General features: G+C 47.9%; 2 protein-coding genes and 1 pseudogene across 2 annotated transcripts in view; 2 read left to right on the forward strand and 1 right to left on the reverse strand.

Moving 5' to 3' along the window:
* Positions 1-20,764, forward strand: part of LOC127474810 (uncharacterized) — a 1,039,526-nt gene that overhangs the window by 180,395 nt on the left and 838,367 nt on the right.
* LOC127474830 (zinc finger protein 883-like) overlaps positions 1-20,764 on the reverse strand; it is a 334,043-nt pseudogene that overhangs the window by 134,403 nt on the left and 178,876 nt on the right.
* LOC127474820 (uncharacterized) lies at positions 9,940-14,663 on the forward strand. The gene is given in 3 exon segments (XM_051796123.1): positions 9,940-12,591; positions 12,594-13,899; positions 14,120-14,663. Coding segments are annotated over 3 exon segments (3,729 nt in total). The 5' UTR covers positions 9,940-10,211; the 3' UTR covers positions 14,163-14,663.

Here is a 20,764-nt window from a genome sequence, read left to right on the forward strand (position 1 = left end):
CATTGGAGGCCACGACTGAACAAACCTCTCAGAGGCTCAGTGCCAAAAAAAGCACCTCAATAAACCCTGAGTGCCTTGAAGCATTAATGAGCCCCACTGAGGGTTGTCACTGTCTGAGGCTCTCAAGGGACTTGTTACAGCAGATAATTGGAGGACATGGCTGCACAAACCTCTCAAAAATGCAAAATCAAAACCCCAAATTGCTCTGAAAACCTTGCAGTCCCTTGAAACTTTAAGGAGCCCCCCGAGGGCTGACAAAGCCTCCCCAGGGACTCTCCAGCAGATCCTTGGAGGCCGTGGGTGCAGGGAGGCAAAGGCTCTGGGCAGCAGCTCAGGTGCTGAGAAAAGCCTGGCTCGGTTTGGGGAAGTTTCCTTCCTTTTCAGGCTTCCTCCAGCTTTGGGAAACGCTGCCTGTGAGATTGGCACCACCTAAGAAGGGCTCTGGCAGGTTCCTGGGAGCAAAACTGGCCTGCTTTGGGCTCCACTCGAGATCTTTGGAGCATGGAGACACCTGAGAGTTAAAAAGAGGAGGCTGCATCTTTGACAACATTTGGGAACAAGGAGGGATTGCTCATATGTGGATAATCTGCATGGGAATGGTTGCTTTGAGTTAAAGCATTAAATTAAAATATATGTGGGTATCTCAGTGATTACTTTTGGTTTTAAATAGGAATATTTAATTTTTCTGTATATTTATGTTATGAAGTTGGTAGATTAGAAAATCATGGTGACTTTTCTCTCATGCAAACTTTAATTTGATCTTGGGAATTTTGAATGACATCTCTATGAGACAGATAAAACTCACAGGAAAATGGCACAAATACCTTGGGAAAATAAGCAAAGTATTAGGATGACGTTTGTGTGAATTCAGATTTTTCTCTTGAAAAAATGCCCTGTGCTTGTCCCTTGGCTAATTGGATACTTGATTTTTTTCTGACCTGCTGTTGTCATCAGTGACACCTCAGGGTTTAAGAAGACTTCTCAATGGGTGTTAGTGCTGGCTGAGACACAGCAGCATCCTCAGCCCTCGCCTGGGAGAGGACATTCCCTCCCCAGGCCAAAGTGAGTTCCTGAAACCCCTTTTCAGCTGAGTTGTGGCTTCATTAGAAGGCACCTGCCATGGAGGAGCTGCTGCCTTGTAGCTCCCACCCTGCCAGTGAGCCCTGCAGGGAGTCCCTGTGCTCTGGGAGGGTGGGGAATGCACAGGGAGGGCTCAGCTCCCTGGGCAGCAGGAGCATTGCTGGGCCTTTGCCAGCGCTTGCAGGGCACTGGGGAGTGTTGCAAGGCTGGGATGGGAGCATGTGGGCCCTGGGCTGGATTTGTGAGGGCTCAGGAATCCAAGGGACAGAGCAGCAAGGTCGGGAATGTTGGATTATCAGTGACTCTCTCAGAAGTTATAAAAACCTGATCTGTTCAGGCAAATCAGGTATGGTGGGGAGATCACCCTCTTTGAACCACTTTCTTCTCTGGATGACTGAAAACTGCAGGACACACTGGCACTGCTTGCATTAACCTGTCTCTTAGTACAGTTAGGAACTCTTGTTATTTCTGCATAAACCGTTGCTTCCCTGTCCTGCTAAAATGCCCCATGGATGCATCAGAGCCACTGGATTCCCTGGAAGAGAGAAGCCTGGTTTACTTCCAATGGGATTCACCCCTCACCATGTGAAGGTGAATGATTCAGATCTTGGACAGTCTCCCAGATCTTGGTGTGCTGACAGAGCGCCAGGGGATGAGCTCCCACATGTGAGGAGAGCTGGGATTAATCTCTCTCACCAAGGTCTAAGAACTGAACCATGCCTTGCCTTGCTTTGTTTGGATTGCTTCTCCTTCCCTTGCCTTGCCTTACCTTGCTTTGCTTCCCCATTTTCATCACTTTTCTCCTTTTTCACCCTCTTTCTTCTCATTCTTACATTAAATGCATTGAACATCTGGACAAGGAATGTAAGCCAGACTGTTCTGCAAGGGGCTGGTATTTATGCATTTCCTTCCTTTTTTTCTCCTCTATCCCCAGGCATTCTATTTAATAAAATCCCCTCTGGCCAAACAAGTCAAGATTCCCTTATCTCTGTGGCAAATCCGGGTCATGCAGGCTCATGGATTCTGTTCTTCCCTCCCTTTGCAAACCTCCCTGCAGCAAACAGCCCCTGTTGGATTCCCAAACCTTCCTGCAGAGCTTGGTCTAGCTCCCCTCCTCCTGCAGTCCCGTGTGTGCTGGTGTGTGGAGTCTTTCTCTAGGCCTGAAGTGTGGGTTGGTGGCGGACAGGCCACAGGATTGCTCTGCAGAGGGAAAATGTCCTAAAGAAAAGGCTTGGAGAACCACACTGTTGGATTTGGATTCGTTCTTCTGGCATTCTGTGACCACTCCAGCCTGCAGGGCCTGTGCTTCACGGTGTTCCTGCTCATCTACCTTGTGGTGCTGGCAGGGAACAGCCTGGTTGCCTCCTCACTGTGCTGGACTCCAGCCTGCACAGCCCCATGTACTTCTTCCTGAGGAACTTGTCCTTCCTGCAGGTCTACTACACCTCTGTCACTGCCAAAAATGCTGCTGTGTCTCCTGAGGGCAGATGGCCGGATCTCCTTCCTTGGCTGTGCTGCCCAGCTGTATTTGGGTGCTGGGCAGCACCCAAAGCCTTCTCCTGGCTGCCATGGCCTACGAGTGCTCCATGGCCATGTGCCACCCCCTGCCCTGTCCCCTGGCCATGAGCAGGGGCTCTGCACCAGGCTGCTGCTGGGCTCCTGGGGGGCTGTGGCACCAGTGCAGGTAGGACAGACCTACCAGCTGTTCCCTTTGCCCTTCTGTGTATCCCGTGACCTTCCTCACTTCTTCTGGGACGTCCCCCCGCTGCTGGCCCTGGCCTGTGAAGACACGTTCTGGAACCAAGTGGGGCTGCACACCATCACCCTGGTTTTTTTAATCCTTCCCTTCTGCTTAATAGTTCTGTCTTACATTAAAATTGTCAGGGCAATTCTGAAAATCCCCTCAGTTCTGGGCAGGCACAAAGTCTTCTCCACCTGCTCCTCACACCTCGGGGTGCTGACACTCTTCTATGGCTCAGCCACAGTCGTCTACTTAAAGCCGTCTACTCGAGGGATTCTGGAGATCCTGACAAATACTCTGCCCTGTTTTACACAGTTGTGACTCCCATGTTTAACCCTCTCATCTATAGCCTGAAGAGTGAGGAAGTGAGAATGGCCTTGAAGAGACTCCTATGGACAAAGTGATCCTACAGAGGGTGTAAAATGGTCCCAAATGCTACAAGTCCCACTGAGGTATGTGGTTGCCTGAACAAAGCACCCCATATTCGCTCCAACAAAACCATGTGTTCCAGCCTGGCTTTCCTCCTCCTCCAGGAGGGGAACGGTGTCCTGAGGCATTCCTGTTATGTCCTGCCCTGCCATGACATCTTTGTCCTTCAGAGCACATTCAGTACCCCAAAAGAGTTCAATGCCAAGAGCTCCTTCAAGCTGGGTCTGACCAATGTAATGTTAAGGGGAAATAGTGCAATCGTGGTCAGTCATCAATGAGCCCCAGAGGTGACACAACCCATGAGAGGTGACTCCCCTTGGGTTTGAGAAATCCCTTGCTAGGCCTCATGGCCTATGGGCAGTGTTTCTGTGTGGAATCAGCTTAAAAAGCTAATGGATATGAAGGGCACCTTACCCTGCTATGAAATCTTGCACTGAGTTCTGTAAGGCTTGAGTAACTTGGCATACAGAATAAATAATTAATAATTTTAAAAACCCACCAAGGGGATAGTTCAGCACTAGAACAGGGTCCCAGAGACCTGTGGAGTTTCCATCTGTCAAGGTTTAGCAATGTCAGCCAGGCACTCAGCACTGCACAGTCGCTCACTCCCTCCCCACCAGAGGGGTGGGGGAGAGAATCAGAAGGGTAGAAGTGACAAAACTCCTGGGTTGAGTCAAAGACGTGCACATGTGCAAGGTCAAACCAGGAATTCATTCCCAGTTTCCCATGGACAGGCAGGTGTTCAGCACCTCCAGGAGAGCGAGGCCCCGTCCCGAGTAACGGTGACCTGGGCAGACAAACACCATCACTCCAAAGTTCCCCCCTACACACCCTGAGTGTGATGTCCATGGTCTGGAGCAGCTCTTGGCTCAGGGGGGTCACCTGGCCCAGGTGTGTCTCCTCCCACCCTCCCACGCACCCCCAGCTCCCTCCCCAGCGTGGCCGTACCAGGGGCAGGAAAGGCCTTGGAGCTGTGCAAGTGCTGCCCAGCAATAACAAAACTGTTGGTGTAGAGTCGTGGCGGTCGATAAAGACACAAAGAGTCTAGTTGTGTGCAGAAAAGATGTCTCTATTTTCTCATCTGCCTTTTTATACCCCTTGCTAGCAGCAAGCAATAACCTCATTTTAGCTAAGCAAGCAACAGCGTTTTCATTGGCTAGGATCAACTGGTGATATATTTGGCAAAGCTCAAGGCCTTATTGTAGTTCCCTCATCCTAGGCCTACCAACTTTACAGTCTGCTTTGTTTCTCCATTAGGGCTGCGTACTGACTTCCTTATCATCAAGGATACACCCTAAAGCTTCCCGAGTCAATATATTCATCCTGGGAGCCAATAGACCCACTGTTAACACCTTCAGAAGGGCCTGTGAGGTCCCTTCTCTCAGCAGGAGCTGATGGCTCAGCCCGTCACTCATGGTTGGGCCAGGGGCTCTCCAGCTGCCCCTGCCCTGGCCTGTGATAGCCCAGCACAAGCCCCTTTGGTTCAAAGAGGCCCTGCAGTGTCACAATGGCCCCTTGATTCCGTGAGGTTCCACAGTATCCCAGGGCTCCCCTGATTCCATGAGGCCCCACGTGTCACAGTGGCCACTTGATTCCATGAGGTTCCACAGTGTCCCAAGGGTCCCTTTAGCTCCGTGGGGCTCTTTGACATCCCGTGACCTCCCGGCTCTTTAGGAGCCCTGAGAACTTCAACAGGGGGAAGTGCCGGATTCTGCCCTGGGATGGGGCAACCCCGCATGGACGGACAGACTGGGAAGGAGAGGCTGGAAAGCAGTGCTGGGAAAGGGTCCTGGGGGTGCTGGTGGGTGGCCAGTTGACCCTGAGTCAGCAGTGCCCTGGCAGCCAGGAGGGCCAAGCCTGTCCTGGGGGCATCAGGCCCAGCATGGCCGGGCCAGGGAGGGGATTGTCCCGCTCTGCTCTGCCCTGGGGGGGCCTCACCTGCACCATTGGGGCAGTTTGGGGGGACACAATGGAAGGGAGAGATTGAGCCACTAGAGAGTGTCCAAAGGAGGGCAAGGAAGATGGGGAAGGGCTTTGGGGGGAAGGCGTGTGAGGACACTGAGGGCACTTGGTGTGTTCAGCTGGAGAAGAGGAGACTGAGGGGAGACCTCACTGCAGGTACAACTTCCTGGGGAGGGGCAGAGGAGGGGCAGGCCCTGAGCTCTGCTCTGTGGGGAGCAGGGACAGGACTGAGGGAATGGCCTGGAGTTGTGTCAGGGGAGGTTTAGGTTGGATCTTTGAAAAAGATTCTTCCCCCAGAGGGTGGTTGGGCACTGAACAGGCTCCCCAGGGCAGTGGGCACAGCACCAAGGCTGGCAGAGCTCAAGAAGTGTTTGGATGATCCTCTCAGGCTCCTGGTGTGACTCTTGGGGATGGTCCCGTACAGGGCTAAGGACTGGATGATCCTTGTGGGTCCCTTCCAACTCAGCCTATTTTGTGATTATCAACCCTGTGTTCAGTACAAACCCAAAACACAGCCCTGCACTGGCCACAGGGAAGAAATTTAACTGTACTGCCCCTGAAACCAGCACAGCCTTTAGGGGCTCTCACAGAAACATCCCACAGTCCATTTGCCACCTGGAAACAGTGACTCTGAGTTCCTGCTTCCCCAGTCCCAGGGATGGTCTCCTTGTCTGCTCATTCCTCCACACTCTCTTTTCAGTGAAGGCATCTGAACCAGACAAGCCTCTGGGAATAATTTACTTGTAAGTCTTCAATTCTTTTGTGGTTAATTAGACAGATCTCAGAAGTGCATTCAAAGTGAATATATTGTATTAAAAAGCAACAAGAAAATGTTTCCTTTTTTGTGTCCTGTTTACTTTTTTCCTGCTTTTACATTGATATCAGCAATCCCCAGTCAATACTGATCCCAAGCACCTCCTAATTTAATCTGTGAAGAGATAAGGAAATCAAGACCATTTGTGTCTGACAATCCATCAGACTTTTTCCCTGTCCCCACCCCACCATTCCCTCATCAAACCCCTGGCACTCAAAGCAGCCTTGGGCAAATCTGAGATCCTTCCACTCAAGGTTGGACCTGCAGGTTTCAGCTCCTTGGCACCAACTCCCACCTGCTTGGCTTGGAGAAAGAGCTGCAGGAGTCACAGAGAGATGTTCATTTATTGCCAGCAAACAAACCCAGAGGAAGGCACAGCTCAATAAAAACCAAAACTCCTTCCCCTGCTGTATATCAAGTCCACACTGCTTCCACTGAAGTCCACTTTGCACAGTAGATAGTCTTAGACCAATGGCAAACACCTTCTGTGTCAAGCACAGATCCCAAGATCCCCCCAACACTCCCTGCCCTGGATTCTGTCCATATTTGCCCTTTACACACAGTGAGTCACACACTGAAGTCACGAGTTCCCTCGAACCAGAGAGGGAAGAGAGAAAGTGAATGAATTTCTGTGTTCTGCAGAGCTAAATCTGCACTCATCCCAATATTCTGGGCTCACAGGACCTTTATCAAACACATTCTGCAGCATCTGTTCACTGGGGAAACATCTGTGTGGATGGCCAGGCCCAAGGAGTGGTGGGCAATGCAGTTCCATCCAGGGGTGTTCCCAGGGCTCAGCACTGGGCTCAGGGCACTTCAATCTCTTTCTCAGTGATCTGCACAAGGGGATGGAGTGCAGCCTCAGGCAGTTCCCAGGGGACACCAAGCTGGGGGGGAGTGTTGATGTGCTGGAGGGCAGGAAGGCTCTGCAGGGGGATCTGGACAGGCTGGATCCATGGGCCCAGGCCACTTGGAGGAGGTTCAACAAGGCCAAGTGCCGGGTGCTCTACCTGAGACACTTTCATCTGGTCAGTCCCATCCCCCTGTCCATTGCTGGATGTCACTCAGGAGCCCAACTCTTGGCTCCCTGTGCATCTCCAGGATGGACTTTCACAGCCAACCTCTCTGCCCGGGTGGCAGGAGGGCCTACCCTGATAAGGCCTAAAATCCCATCAGACAATGCCAACAGGGCCAGCTCTCATGCAAGCTGTCTGTGAGATCTGAGAGTTACCGGTGGCACCATGGGAATGGTTTTGGTGTTGGATGATGCTCAAACCAGCCTGGTTCACCCAACTCCAAACACACATCCTGCTTTTGGAAGTTGGATGGGACAGAGAAGCTGGAAACTGGCCTGTCCATTTGTGAGGAGCAGTCAATCCCTTCCTATTAGAGAAGTCCAGTCCCCTTTCATCCAGGCAGGTTCTTCTAACACAGCCCTTCTTGGGGTAGATGTGTGGAGATTCCTGCCTTGGGTGGGGACGCCCTCCAAGGACACTCCTCAAGGCTGAGCAAAAGAAATCTCCCCACGGCCGTTGGTCTGGTGAGTTACATCAGATCTCTACTTAATAATTATTTCTTTTGGCTAGCTTTAATATAATTGTTTCAAAAAATGCTTCAATATAGTGCACTGTCCTATCTTATACTGTACTACTTCTAGTTTTAGCCTTTACACAGTGTAGCAAAAAAATTCTGATTAAGATCTTTTGTCTGATCATTTGTACGAATAAATGATTCATTTTATATAAATATTCTAATTTGGCCAATCATTGAAATCTGTGGGACGGAAGTGGTTCAATCCCACTTCTCTAATTCCTTAAATGTAATTTGTTGACAAAATATGAGACAAAGATTGGATCCCTTATTCCTTGAGGCTCCACAGTGGGACAATGGCTCCTTGATTCCATGAGGTTGCACTTTTTCCCAGCGTTCTTGGGCTCCATAAGGCCCTGCAGTGTGACAATGGCCCACTGATTCCATCATTTTCCCAGTGTCACAATGGACCCTTGATTCCATGAGATTCCACAATGTCCCATTGGTTCCCTTTGGTTCCAGAAGGTTCTGTGATGTCACACTGGCCTCTTGATTCCCTGACGTTCCACAAAGTCCTGGGGTCCTTTTGATTCCATGAGGTTCCGCAGTGTCCCATGTTCCCTTTGGTTCCAGGAGGCCCCAGTGTATTCCAATGGCCCCTGGATTCCAGGAGATCCCACAGTGTCCCGGGGTTTCCTTGTCTCCCTGACTTTTGGCAGTGTCCAGGGTCCCTTTGTTCCCAGGAGGTTCCTTTGTTTCCATCAGGCCCTGCCACGTCCCAGACTCCCTTTGGTTCCATGAGGTGCTGCAGGGTCACAATGTCCCCTTTATTCCAGGAGGTTCTGCCATGTCCCAGGGTTCCTTTGGTTCCATGGGATTCCACAGGGCCAAAACTCCCTGGTTCTTCTCCTTCCAACATTTGTGGGCCCATTCTCTCCCTGCCTGGGATGGAACCCCATTGTGTTTCTGCAGGAATGGATCCATGGCCATCCTGCCACTGCACCAATTGAATGTTGCACAAACGTCACTGCAGGCCCGACCCTGGATGCAGGAACAGTCTGGGAACTCCAGGCCTGCTCCCATTCAGCAGAGCCAGTCGGGGTCCCAAAGAGCACAAGTGATTGACTGCAACCCCTGCAGTTCTCTGGCATTGCTGGGGACAAATGCAGGAACTGCCAGGAGCTCTGCAGAGCCCTGACAGTGCCACTGCAATCCCAAGCTGCATTGCCCGGGGCAACCCTCAGCACAGCCAAGGCCACAACCCTTCCTGAAAGGTGTCCCTTCTGGGCAGGGCCAGGGGGACAAACCCCTCCATCTGTCCCTGTACATGTTGTGTCCAATTCTCATCCCCCACTTAGGGACAAAGTCAGGCTACATTGGGTGTTTAGCTTTGCATTTGCTTCACTCTTTTGTGCTTCCAACACACACACATCCCAGTCTGGGCACAGTCTGGCCCCCCAAAGAACACAAGACCTGACTATTTGTGGCTCCTGCTGCAGTGGTTGCAACTTGGGCCACAATCTGTGCCAGGAGCAGAGAGGTCCCTCCCCACAGAAACTTCTTGGCAGTGGAGTTATTAAGAAAACTGGACAGGCTGTGGGGATCAGTGTCAGGGCATGGCCTCGAAAGTGTCTTGAGCAGCCTCCTGTTTACCATGACCAACTTTTTCATCCCTTTTCTCTCTGTTTTCTCACAGCTGTTGCTTCACAAACCACTGTTGCAAAGCAGTTTAAATTTAGTAGTAGAATGGCTAAGGCTTAAGTAAAAGGGTAAGGCCTAGAAAGCAACACATTACAGTAGTGAGTTAAGCAGCAGCCTTGTTCGTGGGAATAGAATGTACTGAAGAAGTAGAAACAATAATCAAAAGATGTAGTCAAGCATGTACGTAACGATTTGTACCTTAGATGTGGTAAGGGTCTGTTAAACAGTTCTAGGGGGGTAGGACAACTTAAGCAGATTTATGATTAGAGTAGATGATTGTTAATTGTTATAAACTACTGCACCTGGGTTGCTATAGAAACTGTAATTGCTTTAGCCGTGAGAATACATGTAAACTTGTTTGTGTATAAAAGCTGAACTGAGAACGAGGGTCGTCGGAATCCTGACTTGGGGCGTTAGCCCGCAGGTTCCCGGGGCCCCGAATAAAGCACCCATAAACCGGCACTCTGTTGGTTTGTGTCTTTGTTTACGGGTAACAGTTTTGGCGACACCAGATGGAACTCCGGGGGTAGCTGGGCGGCTCACGAGCTGATCTACTCCATGCCGGCAACCAGGTGATTTCTGGGGAGACATCGACCCGTGCCCGACCCGCGCCCGCCGGACAACCCTCTAGGTAAACCCGAAGGTGCTTTATTCTTTTAGGTTTGTTGGTTGGGAACCTGCCTATAAGACGGGATAGTGAGTGTCCCGCTGGGTTGGGCTAAAGGTACCTTGGTTGGGAAGCCTAGGCGCTGGTCGTAAGACGCGGCGAAAGCTGCGCAGTACCAGCACTCGCCTCTCAGAGGGAGAATCGGCGAGTTGGTTTTGGTTTTGGTTTTGTTCTGGTTTATATTGTTGTGTTATCGTGCTGGTCGTTAAAAGTATTGTTTTGTGTTGTTGTGTTATTGTGAATTTGATGAATTTAGATTGTGGTGTGTGTGTGAGCCAGTAGCAAGCATGATGTCATTTAAAACCTTTAGAGCACTATCCTGCACAGAAAAAGATATCCCTAGCGATTCTCCGCTTGGTTGCTTGTTAAAACATTGGAAGGAAGGAAATTTTGGACAAGAGTTAAGCAAGAAACAGTTGATTGATTATTGTAATAATGTATGGCCTCAATATGAAACAGGAGGAATGCTGTGGCCCAGAAATGGATCACTGACTCTGGAAATTATAACCCCTTTGATGCGATATTTACGAGAGAATGAGAAGTGGGATGAAATACCGTATCTGGATTTGTTTTATTATTTAGAACAAAACACTGAATGGCAAAAGGAATGTGGTATCTTAGTGTTGAAAGAACTGGAACTGGAGGATGATAAATGTAAGAAATGTCAAGAGCGGAGTATAAAGATATTGAAAGGATTGGATGATAAACATGAGCAGAAAATACGGTTTTCAGAACCAGAGGAGGATGTGTCTTTGTTAGTCTCCCCCGGAGTAACTCCAAGTGCGCCCCCGAGAAATAGTCTCCCTTCACGTGCAAGGGCACAATCACACACCATGCCCCCGTTAGAATCATCCTCGGATGAGGAAGAAAAAGGGGGGTGGGAATGTGACAGAACTCCTCTAGCAGAACGGACTCGGAGAGGGCGAAGGGAGAGGGAAAGAAGACGGGGAGGGGGGAGGGAGACAGACGTTTCGCTCTCACCCCCTAGATTGATGGCTCCCTTGCGAGAAGCGGTTGGAGCAGGCAGGGGAAAAATCATGATAAAAGTTCCTTTTTCGCCTAATGATTTACTAATTTGGAAACAGTCAGCTGGGACATATAGAGAAAATCCTGAGCGGGTGGCTCGTGTTATAAAAATGGTTATAAAAACACAAGACCCGGACTGGAATGATTTACAGGTATTAATAGATACAATTTTAGATTCAACAGAAAAAGAAATGGTATTAAAGGTGATGGTGGAGAGAGCAAAGGAAAGGATTCGTACCCTGCCTCGGGCAGCGCGGGGGACGGTAAATGATTTTGTACCGCGGGAGGATCCCGATTGGGACGCTAATAACCCCGCAGATTATAAAAAGTTAAAAATTTACCAGGAATTATTGGTAGAGGGAATACGATGTGGCATTCCAAAAACGTTGAATTGGTCTAAGTTATATTCAGTAATGCAAGATAAGACTGAGTCCCCTTCTGCTTTTTTAGAAAGGCTAAAGGAAACAGCTAGAAAGTATACAGACTTAGATGTGGAAGACGAGTCTGGAAAATTACAATTAGCATTGATCTTTATGGGACAATCACAAGAATATATTAGAAAGAAATTTCAAAAACTGGAAGGGAGAGAAACAAGAGATTTAGAGAAATTGTTAGAAGTGGCTTGGAAAGCATATAACAATCGGGAAAAGGAAAGTACTAAGAAACAACAAGCGAGCTTGTTGGCGCTTTTACAAGCTTCAGGAGAGAACAATGGGGCCGGTGGCCATAGAGGAAGAAGTCGTGGTAATAGGGGAAGGGGAGGAATGGGTAGAGGATTTAACAATCAGTCGGGATTTGGAAATCAATACGGGGGAGGACGTGGTAGAATAGGACCAAATCAGTGTGCTCTTTGTAAAGGACAAGGACATTGGAAAAACGAATGCCCATTAAATGCTGGAAATGGAATGAATCCTTGGAATCCTCAAAGCTTTGTGAATCCACAAAACCCTGTTGGTATGGGCACGCCACAGGGTGTCGCCCAAGCATTTATGTTAGGGAGTTGTGGAAGACAGAGTCGGCTAGATTCAGACTTAAAGGTTGTTTTGGAAGTAGAGGGGGAGCCGACGGAATTTAGAATAGATACTGGAGCTAGTTTTTCGGCAATGAATAAATTGATGGGGCCATTAAGTGATTCAACCGTACAAGTAGTGGGAGTTTCAGGACAGATAGAGGAAAGAACATTTCTGCGACCTCTAGATATCAAATTTAAGGGAAGAGAATTAGATCATCAATTTCTGTACATGCCTAACAGTCCTGAATGTTTATTAGGAAGGGATTTGCTTTCAGCCTTGCAAGTTAAAATTATATTTGAAAAAGGGAGAGTCAAGATAGAAATTCCAGAAGAAAATTTAGCAAAAATTTTTGTTGTGAAAGAAGTGGAAAAGGAAGAAATACCCCAAGAGATTGAACAGGCTGTTGTACCCTGGGTGTGGGAGACCGGGGTTCCTGGGAAATCTAAAGCAGCCACCCCAGTTAGAATAGAATTAAAAGAAGGAGCACAACCTGTCAGAGTTAGGCAATACCCAATTAGTTTAGAAGCAAGAAAGGGAATAGCCCCTATGATTTCACAGTTCCTAACTCTAGGAATATTACAAGAATGTGAATCAGAATTTAATACCCCCATATTTCCGATAAAAAAAAACTAAATGGAAAATATAGATTAGTACAAGATTTGAGAGCAGTAAATCTTATTACAAAAGATATTCACCCGGTTGTAGCAAATCCTTATACCTTGCTAACATCTGTTTCTGAGAAGTTTCAGTGGTTTACTGTGGTTGATTTGAAAGATGCTTTCTTCTGCATACCACTGGCACGAGAAAGTTGGAAAATCTTTGCCTTTGAATGGGAAAGTCCGGAGACAGGACGAAAGAGACAGCTCGCTTGGACTCGATTACCACAAGGATTCAAATGCTCACCCACGATATTTGGTAATCAGTTAGCAAAGGAACTAGAGGAATGGAAGACTACTCAGGTAAAAGAATCTCCTTTTTCATGTATAATACTGCAATATGTAGATGACATTTTTTTAGGAGCTACAGAACAGGGACTTTGTCGTCAGTTAACTATTGAACTGTTAAACATGCTGGGCCAAGCAGGCTACCGAGTCTCAAAAGAAAAAGCACAATTAGTAAAACGGAAAGTTATCTATCTGGGATGTGAAATTTCCCAAGGAGTCCGGCGCCTGGGAACAAATAGAATTCAAGCAATATGTGCTATACCTGTGCCTAGAAATAATCAAGAACTGAGATCTTTTCTAGGAATGGTCGGATGGTGCAGGCTGTGGATTCCTAACTTCGGACTGACTGCTCGACCACTGTATGAAGCAGCAAAGGAGTCCAAGCTAACCTGGGGGACAGAGCAAGAAAAAGCATTCCAGGAACTGAAGAAAGCCCTCCAGGAAGCACCTGCCCTGGGACTACCGGACCCAACCAAGGAGTTTCAGCTCTATGTCTACGAGAGACAACGAATGGCCTTAGGAGTATTCACTCAGCGATTAGGATCCTGGAAGAGACCGGTTGGGTACTTCTCCAAACGGCTAGACGCAGTAAGTGGGGGATGGCCGGGGTGTCTCAGAGCTGTGGCAGCGACGGTCATTTTAATACAGGAAGCACGCAAATTGACTCTGGGAAAACACATGATAGTGTATGTGCCCCACATGGTCATAGCAGTTCTAGAGCAAAAAGGGGGGCATTGGCTCTCCTCCAGCCGCATGTTGCAATACCAGGCTTTGTTGAGAGAACAAGATGATGTTGAACTGAAAATTACTAACCATCTCAACCCAGCAGAATTCCTTAGGTCTACACAGGAAGAAGGCACCCTGGAGCATGACTGTGTAGAGACCATTGAACAAGTCTACGCGAGCAGAAGAGACTTGAAGGACGAACCACTGACAGATCCTGACTGGGAGCTGTACACCGACGGATCTAGTTTTGTGGAAAACGGCACCAGGTACGCTGGGTATGCAGTAGTCACTTTACAACAAGTGATAGAAGCAACTGCACTACCCCCAGGTACGTCTGCACAAAAAGCCGAAATATGGGCATTGGTGAGAGCTTTAATATTAAGCCAAGGAAGGAGAGTTAACATATGGACTGACTCCAAATATGCTTTTGGGGTAGTTCATGTTCACGGAGCACTCTGGAAGGAGAGAGGACTTCTTACTTCTCAGGGGACAACGATTAAACATCGGGAAGAAATTTTACAATTGCTAGAGGCAATACATAAGCCCTCAGCAGTGGCAATAATGCATGTCAGAGGACACCAGGCTGATCCAGGACGAGAGTTTCAGGGAAATCGATACGCTGACCAAGCAGCCAGGAGGGCTGCGAGAAAGGTATGGACTCAAATGGTTCTTTTACCAACCCGGAATAATCCAGCAATAGCATTCATGGAAGAGAAACCGCATTATTCACCTGAAGATGAGAAATTAGCTGTGATGATGGAAGCGAAGAAAAATATCAGGGGGTGGTATATCACTCCTACGAGACAGGTAATTTTACCAGTCAGAATAATGAAAGCAGTGCTTGAAATAGAACACAACAAGTGCCACTGGGGTGCAGAAGCATTAGTGAAATTCTTGAAAAACGAAATTTTCTCAAACCAGATGTTAACACTAGCTAAAAGGGTGAATGCAATGTGTCCTATGTGTATAAAGAATAATCCAGTAGTCAGGAAGCAAGTACAAATGGGAAAACTACAAGTAGGACAGTTACCGGGAGACTATTGGCAAGTAGATTTTTCTGAGTTGCCTAAGGCCCAAACTTTTAAATATCTGCTAGTGTATGTTTGTACCTTCTCAGGGTGGCCAGAAGCTTTTCCATGCAGGACCAATCAGGCAAAAGAAGTAGTGAAAACCCTTCTGAAGGAAATCATCCCAAGATTTGGAGTTCCCCTAGGGCTGTCCTCTGATCGAGGACCGCACTTTACAGCAGGGATAGTCCAAGATGTGTCAGCTGTATTAGGGATAACATGGAATCTCCATACACCATGGAGACCGCAGTCTAGTGGACAAGTAGAAAGAATGAATCAGACATTAAAAGGTCAATTGAAGAAGATCTGTCAGGAAGCCAAAATCCAGTGGCCCCAAGCAGTACCCCTCGCTCTGCTGAGAGTTAGGATTAAACCAAGGGAAAGAATAGGAGTAAGTCCATACGAAATATTGTATGGCAAGCCCTATCATGCGGCTACTTACCAAGGGGATCCTCATGTAGTGGGTGATCAGGCAGTATTTAACTATGTGTTATCTTTGAATAAGACCCTCACAGCCCTCAGAGGAGCGCTGCAGTGGAATCGGCCTCTGCCCCTGGAGAATCCGGTTCATGACATTTCTCCAGGAGACCAAGTCTATGTGAAAAACTGGTCAGTGGAACCATTAAAGGGAACATGGGACGGTCCTCGCCAGGTGATAATGACCACTTATACGGCGGTGAAAGTCGAGGGAATCGACAATTGGATCCATTACACCCGAGTCAAGAAGGTTCCAGTCTCATGGTCGGTAGAACCTCTCTCACCTACAAAGATGGTATTTCGAGCCAACAATTGAAGATTGTGGTATTCCTGGGGTTGATAAGTTTAGCAGAGACCATCGTGAGAATTGAGACCCCAGATCCTTATTTGTTTGTACCAGAACACACTGATGTAAACTTAACTTGTCTGTTTTCAGATGACCAGGGAGCTGAATTAAGAGATGTCCACGTCAAGTGGAGACGGAGGGATCAAGATCGAATCATAACAGAAGGAGTGACAACAGTTTGGGATGCGACACAACAAAAGGGTTATACCGTCCTGCAGGTACCTGAGGTGTCTAAAACCGTAGAAGGGACATACATGTGTGTAGTTTGGATTCAAAGGAGTTTTGATTATGGGTATGTAGAAATACACATGATAAACACAACTCGGGAAATAATGACTAAGGTACAAGTTACACCCCCTAGGAAAACTCGACATGTGAGAGATCTGCAGATTCCGAATAGAGAAATAGAACAGGAAAATTTAATTGTGGGCCTAATTCGAGATTTTGGGAAAGTACAAAACGTTACTAAAATTACTGCATGTCTCCCTATGCCTCATGCAGCAGGAGACCCAATTCCATGGGGAATAATTCCAGTGCCGGAAATACCCAAAATGTGTAAGAATATTACAAGGAATTGCAAATTTGTAACCATCACATGGAGCGAAACGGTAGATGTATGTTTATTAAGTGACAAAATGATGAAGAAGCAATGTGAACAGATGCCGGGATATTTCCGATGGGTAGTAATTGGGACATGGGTAACAAGTGAAACAATTAATGAATTAAAAGGATACTGTTTAGTTACAAATTCAACACACCCATGCTCTAAAGTTCCGGCTTCAGTAAAACGAGAAAAACAAGAAGAGGTCTGTCAAAATATTACCAGTTCTACAACCATGGAAGAATGGCAAACAATTTGGGGACCCAGCCTGCTAGAGACATATAGTTATATTGGAAAGGTACAGTGGTGCATTCACTGGAAGGGGAAAAAGAATCAAACTTATTCTACAGGAAATAGAGGGAATCATAATTGGAGGACAGAAACACATACAAAAGAGGATTGGAATTGTACTCGAGTATACACATGTGATACCCCAGACGATGAGATAGGCTTAATGCCAGTCAAAGCCCTCCTGCAGTTAGGATGTGAGTGTCGAGGTTATAACCATACTATTAAAGGACATGTGAAAAACATTGATTGTCACACTACTACAGTTAGAAGTCCCGGAAACCTAGTATGGGTCATGGGACATGGTCAATGGACCACCCACATGCCACTAGACGGTCCAGTTGTACCTGTCACACTAGGGATACCTACTCTTTGTCCACTCTGGAGGAAAGAGAAGTTAACACCAGCAGAGATGCGACCACGAGAGAAAAGAGAAATTAGTAATGACATTAATGACCTGGAACTAACAGATTGGCATGAGCCATCAGCAGGAGTTAAATTCGGATGGGCACTAGAATCTTTGTTTGCCCCAATTTCAACATATCGAAATAGAGAAATATTGTTCAAATTGATGAGCCAGACCGAAAGGTTAGCAGCAGTCACTAAGAAAGGATTTAAAGATCTAAATTTACAATTACAAGCCACCTCTAGAATGACCATACAAAACCGCATGACATTAGACCTGATATTACTCAAAGAACATGGAGTTTGCGGTTACCTGCATGCAAAGGATGAGCATTGTTGTGTACACATCCCAAATGTCACTCAAGAAGTAGAGAAAGATATTAATCAATTAGAACAAATTGACGAGAATGTTCATAAACTGCAGAAAGAAGCGGAACACAATTGGATAGGACAATTATTCAGCTCCCTAGGTCTCCATGTGTCAGGATGGATATCTTCTGTTATCCAGTACGGAATATTGATTGTAATAATTGTTGTCATAGCCATAACTGTTTACAAGTGTCTTATAGGAATGATTGTAAAAGAAGGTCAACATACGAAAGCTATAACAAGAAAAGAAGTAATCTCACCGCAAAATGGATCACCTCCCATCCATCAAGAAACTGCAACCTGAAGATTGCTGTATTTGAGCATCCTTGCAAGCAAAGCCTGAAGAATGCTCAAAAGGGGGGACTGTTGCAAAGCAGTTTAAATTTAGTAGTAGAATGGCTAAGGCTTAAGTAAAAGGGTAAGGCCTAGAAAGCAACACATTACAGTAGTGAGTTAAGCAGCAGCCTTGTTCGTGGGAATAGAATGTACTGAAGAAGTAGAAACAATAATCAAAAGATTTAGTCAAGCATGTACGTAACGATTTGTACCTTAGATGTGGTAAGGGTCTGTGAAACAGTTTCTAGGGGGGTAAGGCAACTTAAGCAGATTTATGATTAGAGTAGATGATTGTTAATTGTTATAAACTACTGCACCTGGGTTGCTATAGAAACTGTAATTGTTTTAGCCGTGAGAATACATGTAAACTTGTTTGTGTATAAAAGTTGAACTGAGAACGAGGGTCGTCGGAATCCTGACTTGGGGCGTTAGCCCGCAGGTTCCCGGGGCCCCGAATAAAGCACCCATAAACCGGCACTCTGTTGGTTTGTGTCTCTGTTTACGGGCAACACCGGCACCGCCTCGGGCCTGCACTGCCGCCTCAGCGGCCACAGGGACACAGCCATGGGGGACCTTTGCTCTGACACTGATGGGGCCTGGCTTTGTTCTGCTTGGCTATGGGCTTTAGGAAAACTGCTGTTCATGTTCATGCTCCACTGGGACAGCTCCTGAATTCCAAAGGTTTCCTAATCCAGGGGAGGGGTTTCTGTGGCATCGGAGGTGCCGCCCCTCAGGACACATTGTCAATGAACCATCCAGCTGACTGGGATGGGTGTAAGAGCTGGGGAACGCAGGATAATCAGTCATCCCATGAAAACCTTGGAACATTCCCTGCCTGAATCATAACCCAAATGGAACAGTTTGGATACAATTCCCAAATATTTGGGAAACTCCAGCCATTCCTGACACCAGGATGGAAATTCAGCAGATAACTAAAGCCAGTCCCCTTGGGAGCCCACAACCAGCGGGGCTGAGGGAGTCCCTGGCAGCTCCCCAGCACCTCCCTCTCAGTGGGACACCTCTGGCAACCTCTCCCAGCTCGGGAACCCTCCAGTTTGCAACATGCCAAAGACCCTCCCTGATACCCAGGACAATTCTGATCCCCCTCCACAAACACTCCTCCAGCTGTGACCCTTGTCTGGTGGGAAACACAAAGGGATTTGGGGGAGTGTTTCCCGGACAAGAAGGAGAATTTGGGAGAGGGACCTTTCCACACCCAGCTCTTGATGTGTCCACACATCTCTGCCTGGGTGTGGGTGTGAATTGTCTGTGGTGTGAATGTTGTAGTTTTGAATCTATAATTCAGTCACTGTTAAAATTATAGCACATGCTATTGAATATCCTGATAACTGTTCAATTGGTCAATGGTTAAGTTCTACTACTGTCTTTTGCCCCCTTATCTTTGGATCCAAATCCTTTGTGCCCTGACCCTCTTGCATCCCAAGGCTCTGTGTAAATCATCCCCTTTCATCAAAAAATATATATTTTTCATGACTTCCACTTTAAAATTTTCGTCCTTAGCTAAACTACAAAAAAACTCCAATTAGCTGTAGAACTCTTAAAGACTTGAAGACAATGAAAGGAAGGGAAATAATTTGTTTGTTAGTGTTTTAATGGGTCCCACAGTGTGTTTGGAGTTGCATCAGCTGTCAGTCCAAGATAGGCCATGTCAGAACTGGTGAGGTTGGGAGGTGAGGAGCAAGGTTGATCATACATGGTCAGTGTGGATTTCCTGAGGAGACACTCAGCATCAAGATCACTTGGAGAACACCTCTATCACCTCTTCTCTGAACTAAAAAATAGCCATCCTTGAATTAAAACAAAAAAAGTACAAACTTCAAAGACTTTTTTTGAAATTGCCTTGAAGACAATTAAAGGAAGACAAAGAGATCCTGAGGGATTTCTGCATTTTAATGAGCCCCACGGTGTGTTTGCAGCCCAGCCCATGATCCTGAGGTACTGAGAGAAGATTGAAGCAGCTGCTGAAGAAGTCAGAAGCCAAAGTGCAAGTGCCTTGAAGCATTGCTGGGCCCCACTGAGGGCAGGCACTGCCAAAGCCTCCCCAGGGACTCCTTGGAGCAGCTCCTTGGAGGCCAGGAGTGCAGGCAGACAAAGGCTCTGGGCAGGCCCCTGCAATGCTGAGCAAAGCCTGCCTTGGTTTTGTGGAGCACAAAGGCCAAGGCCTGAGCCCCAGGCCCTGGCCCAGCAGATCCTGTCCCTCCTGGCTGGCTCAGGGCTGTTTGGGGGGCACTGGGATGGGAGGGGGAGGAACAACAAAGGCCCAAAACTGGGCAACCCCTGCCAGGCTGCTGAGGGAGGGACGAGGCAGAACCCAAGTGCAGAACCTGCCAGGCAAGTTGCTTGTGGTGGCCTGAGTGGCAGAGGCAGCTGCCAGAGGCAAGGGGACAAAGGCCTGGGTGCCTTTGGGCCTTGCAGCCCTGCCAGAGCCCTTGGCCATCTCTCCTGCAGGCTGTCCTGCCCTGGCCCTGCTGCTGCTCTGGCCTTGCAGGCTGCACACACCCCTCCTGCTTTCCCACCCCCTCCCAGCAGCATTTCTAGACCCTCCCTGATGTCTCTGCACCAGTCCTGGCTGTTCCCTGGAACACAAAGCCATGGGCTGATCCTGACTCCCTCTGGGTGACCTCTTGCAGCGCAAGGGTCCCCGTTGAGTGACATTTCTTTTTCCTCACCTTCAGTCTGAACCTTCCATGCTACTCTTTGTGGAGATTTCATTCTATTTTCAATACAGAGAAAAACTCCATCCTGTCAGATCTCCTCTAGACCCTCTCCAGTTCTTCCTCATTCCTCCAGAGTGGGGAACCTCAGAGACAGACAGACCAGTCCAGATGTGGTGACCCCAGGACTGAGTCCAGGGGGTGACAACTCCCTTGTCTGGGTGCCCACACTCCCCCCAAGGCAGCCCCATGTGCAGTTGGCCTTAAATCAAGGGGCCATTCTGATTCTTTGTAACGTCACGGAATCAAGTGGCACCGTGACACTGCAGGGCCTCATGGAACCAAAGGAATGCAGGGACACTGTGGAATCTCATGGAACCAAGGGACCACTGTGACATGTGGGGTCTCTTTGGAACAAAAGGAACCCTGAGACATCTCAGAACCTCCTGGAACCAAGGGGCCACTGTGCCTGCCCAGAACTCCATGTTATCAAGCAGAGCCGCTGCCTCCCCCCCGCCGCCGCACGGACCGGAGTCGCCGGCTCTGCCCCGCTTGGACCCCTCTGGA

Source organism: Manacus candei, unplaced genomic scaffold (assembly GCF_025592945.1).
Source record: "Manacus candei isolate 608988 ecotype Guabito, Panama unplaced genomic scaffold, ASM2559294v1 h1tg000045l, whole genome shotgun sequence".
NCBI classification, from domain to species: Eukaryota; Metazoa; Chordata; class Aves; order Passeriformes; family Pipridae; genus Manacus; species Manacus candei.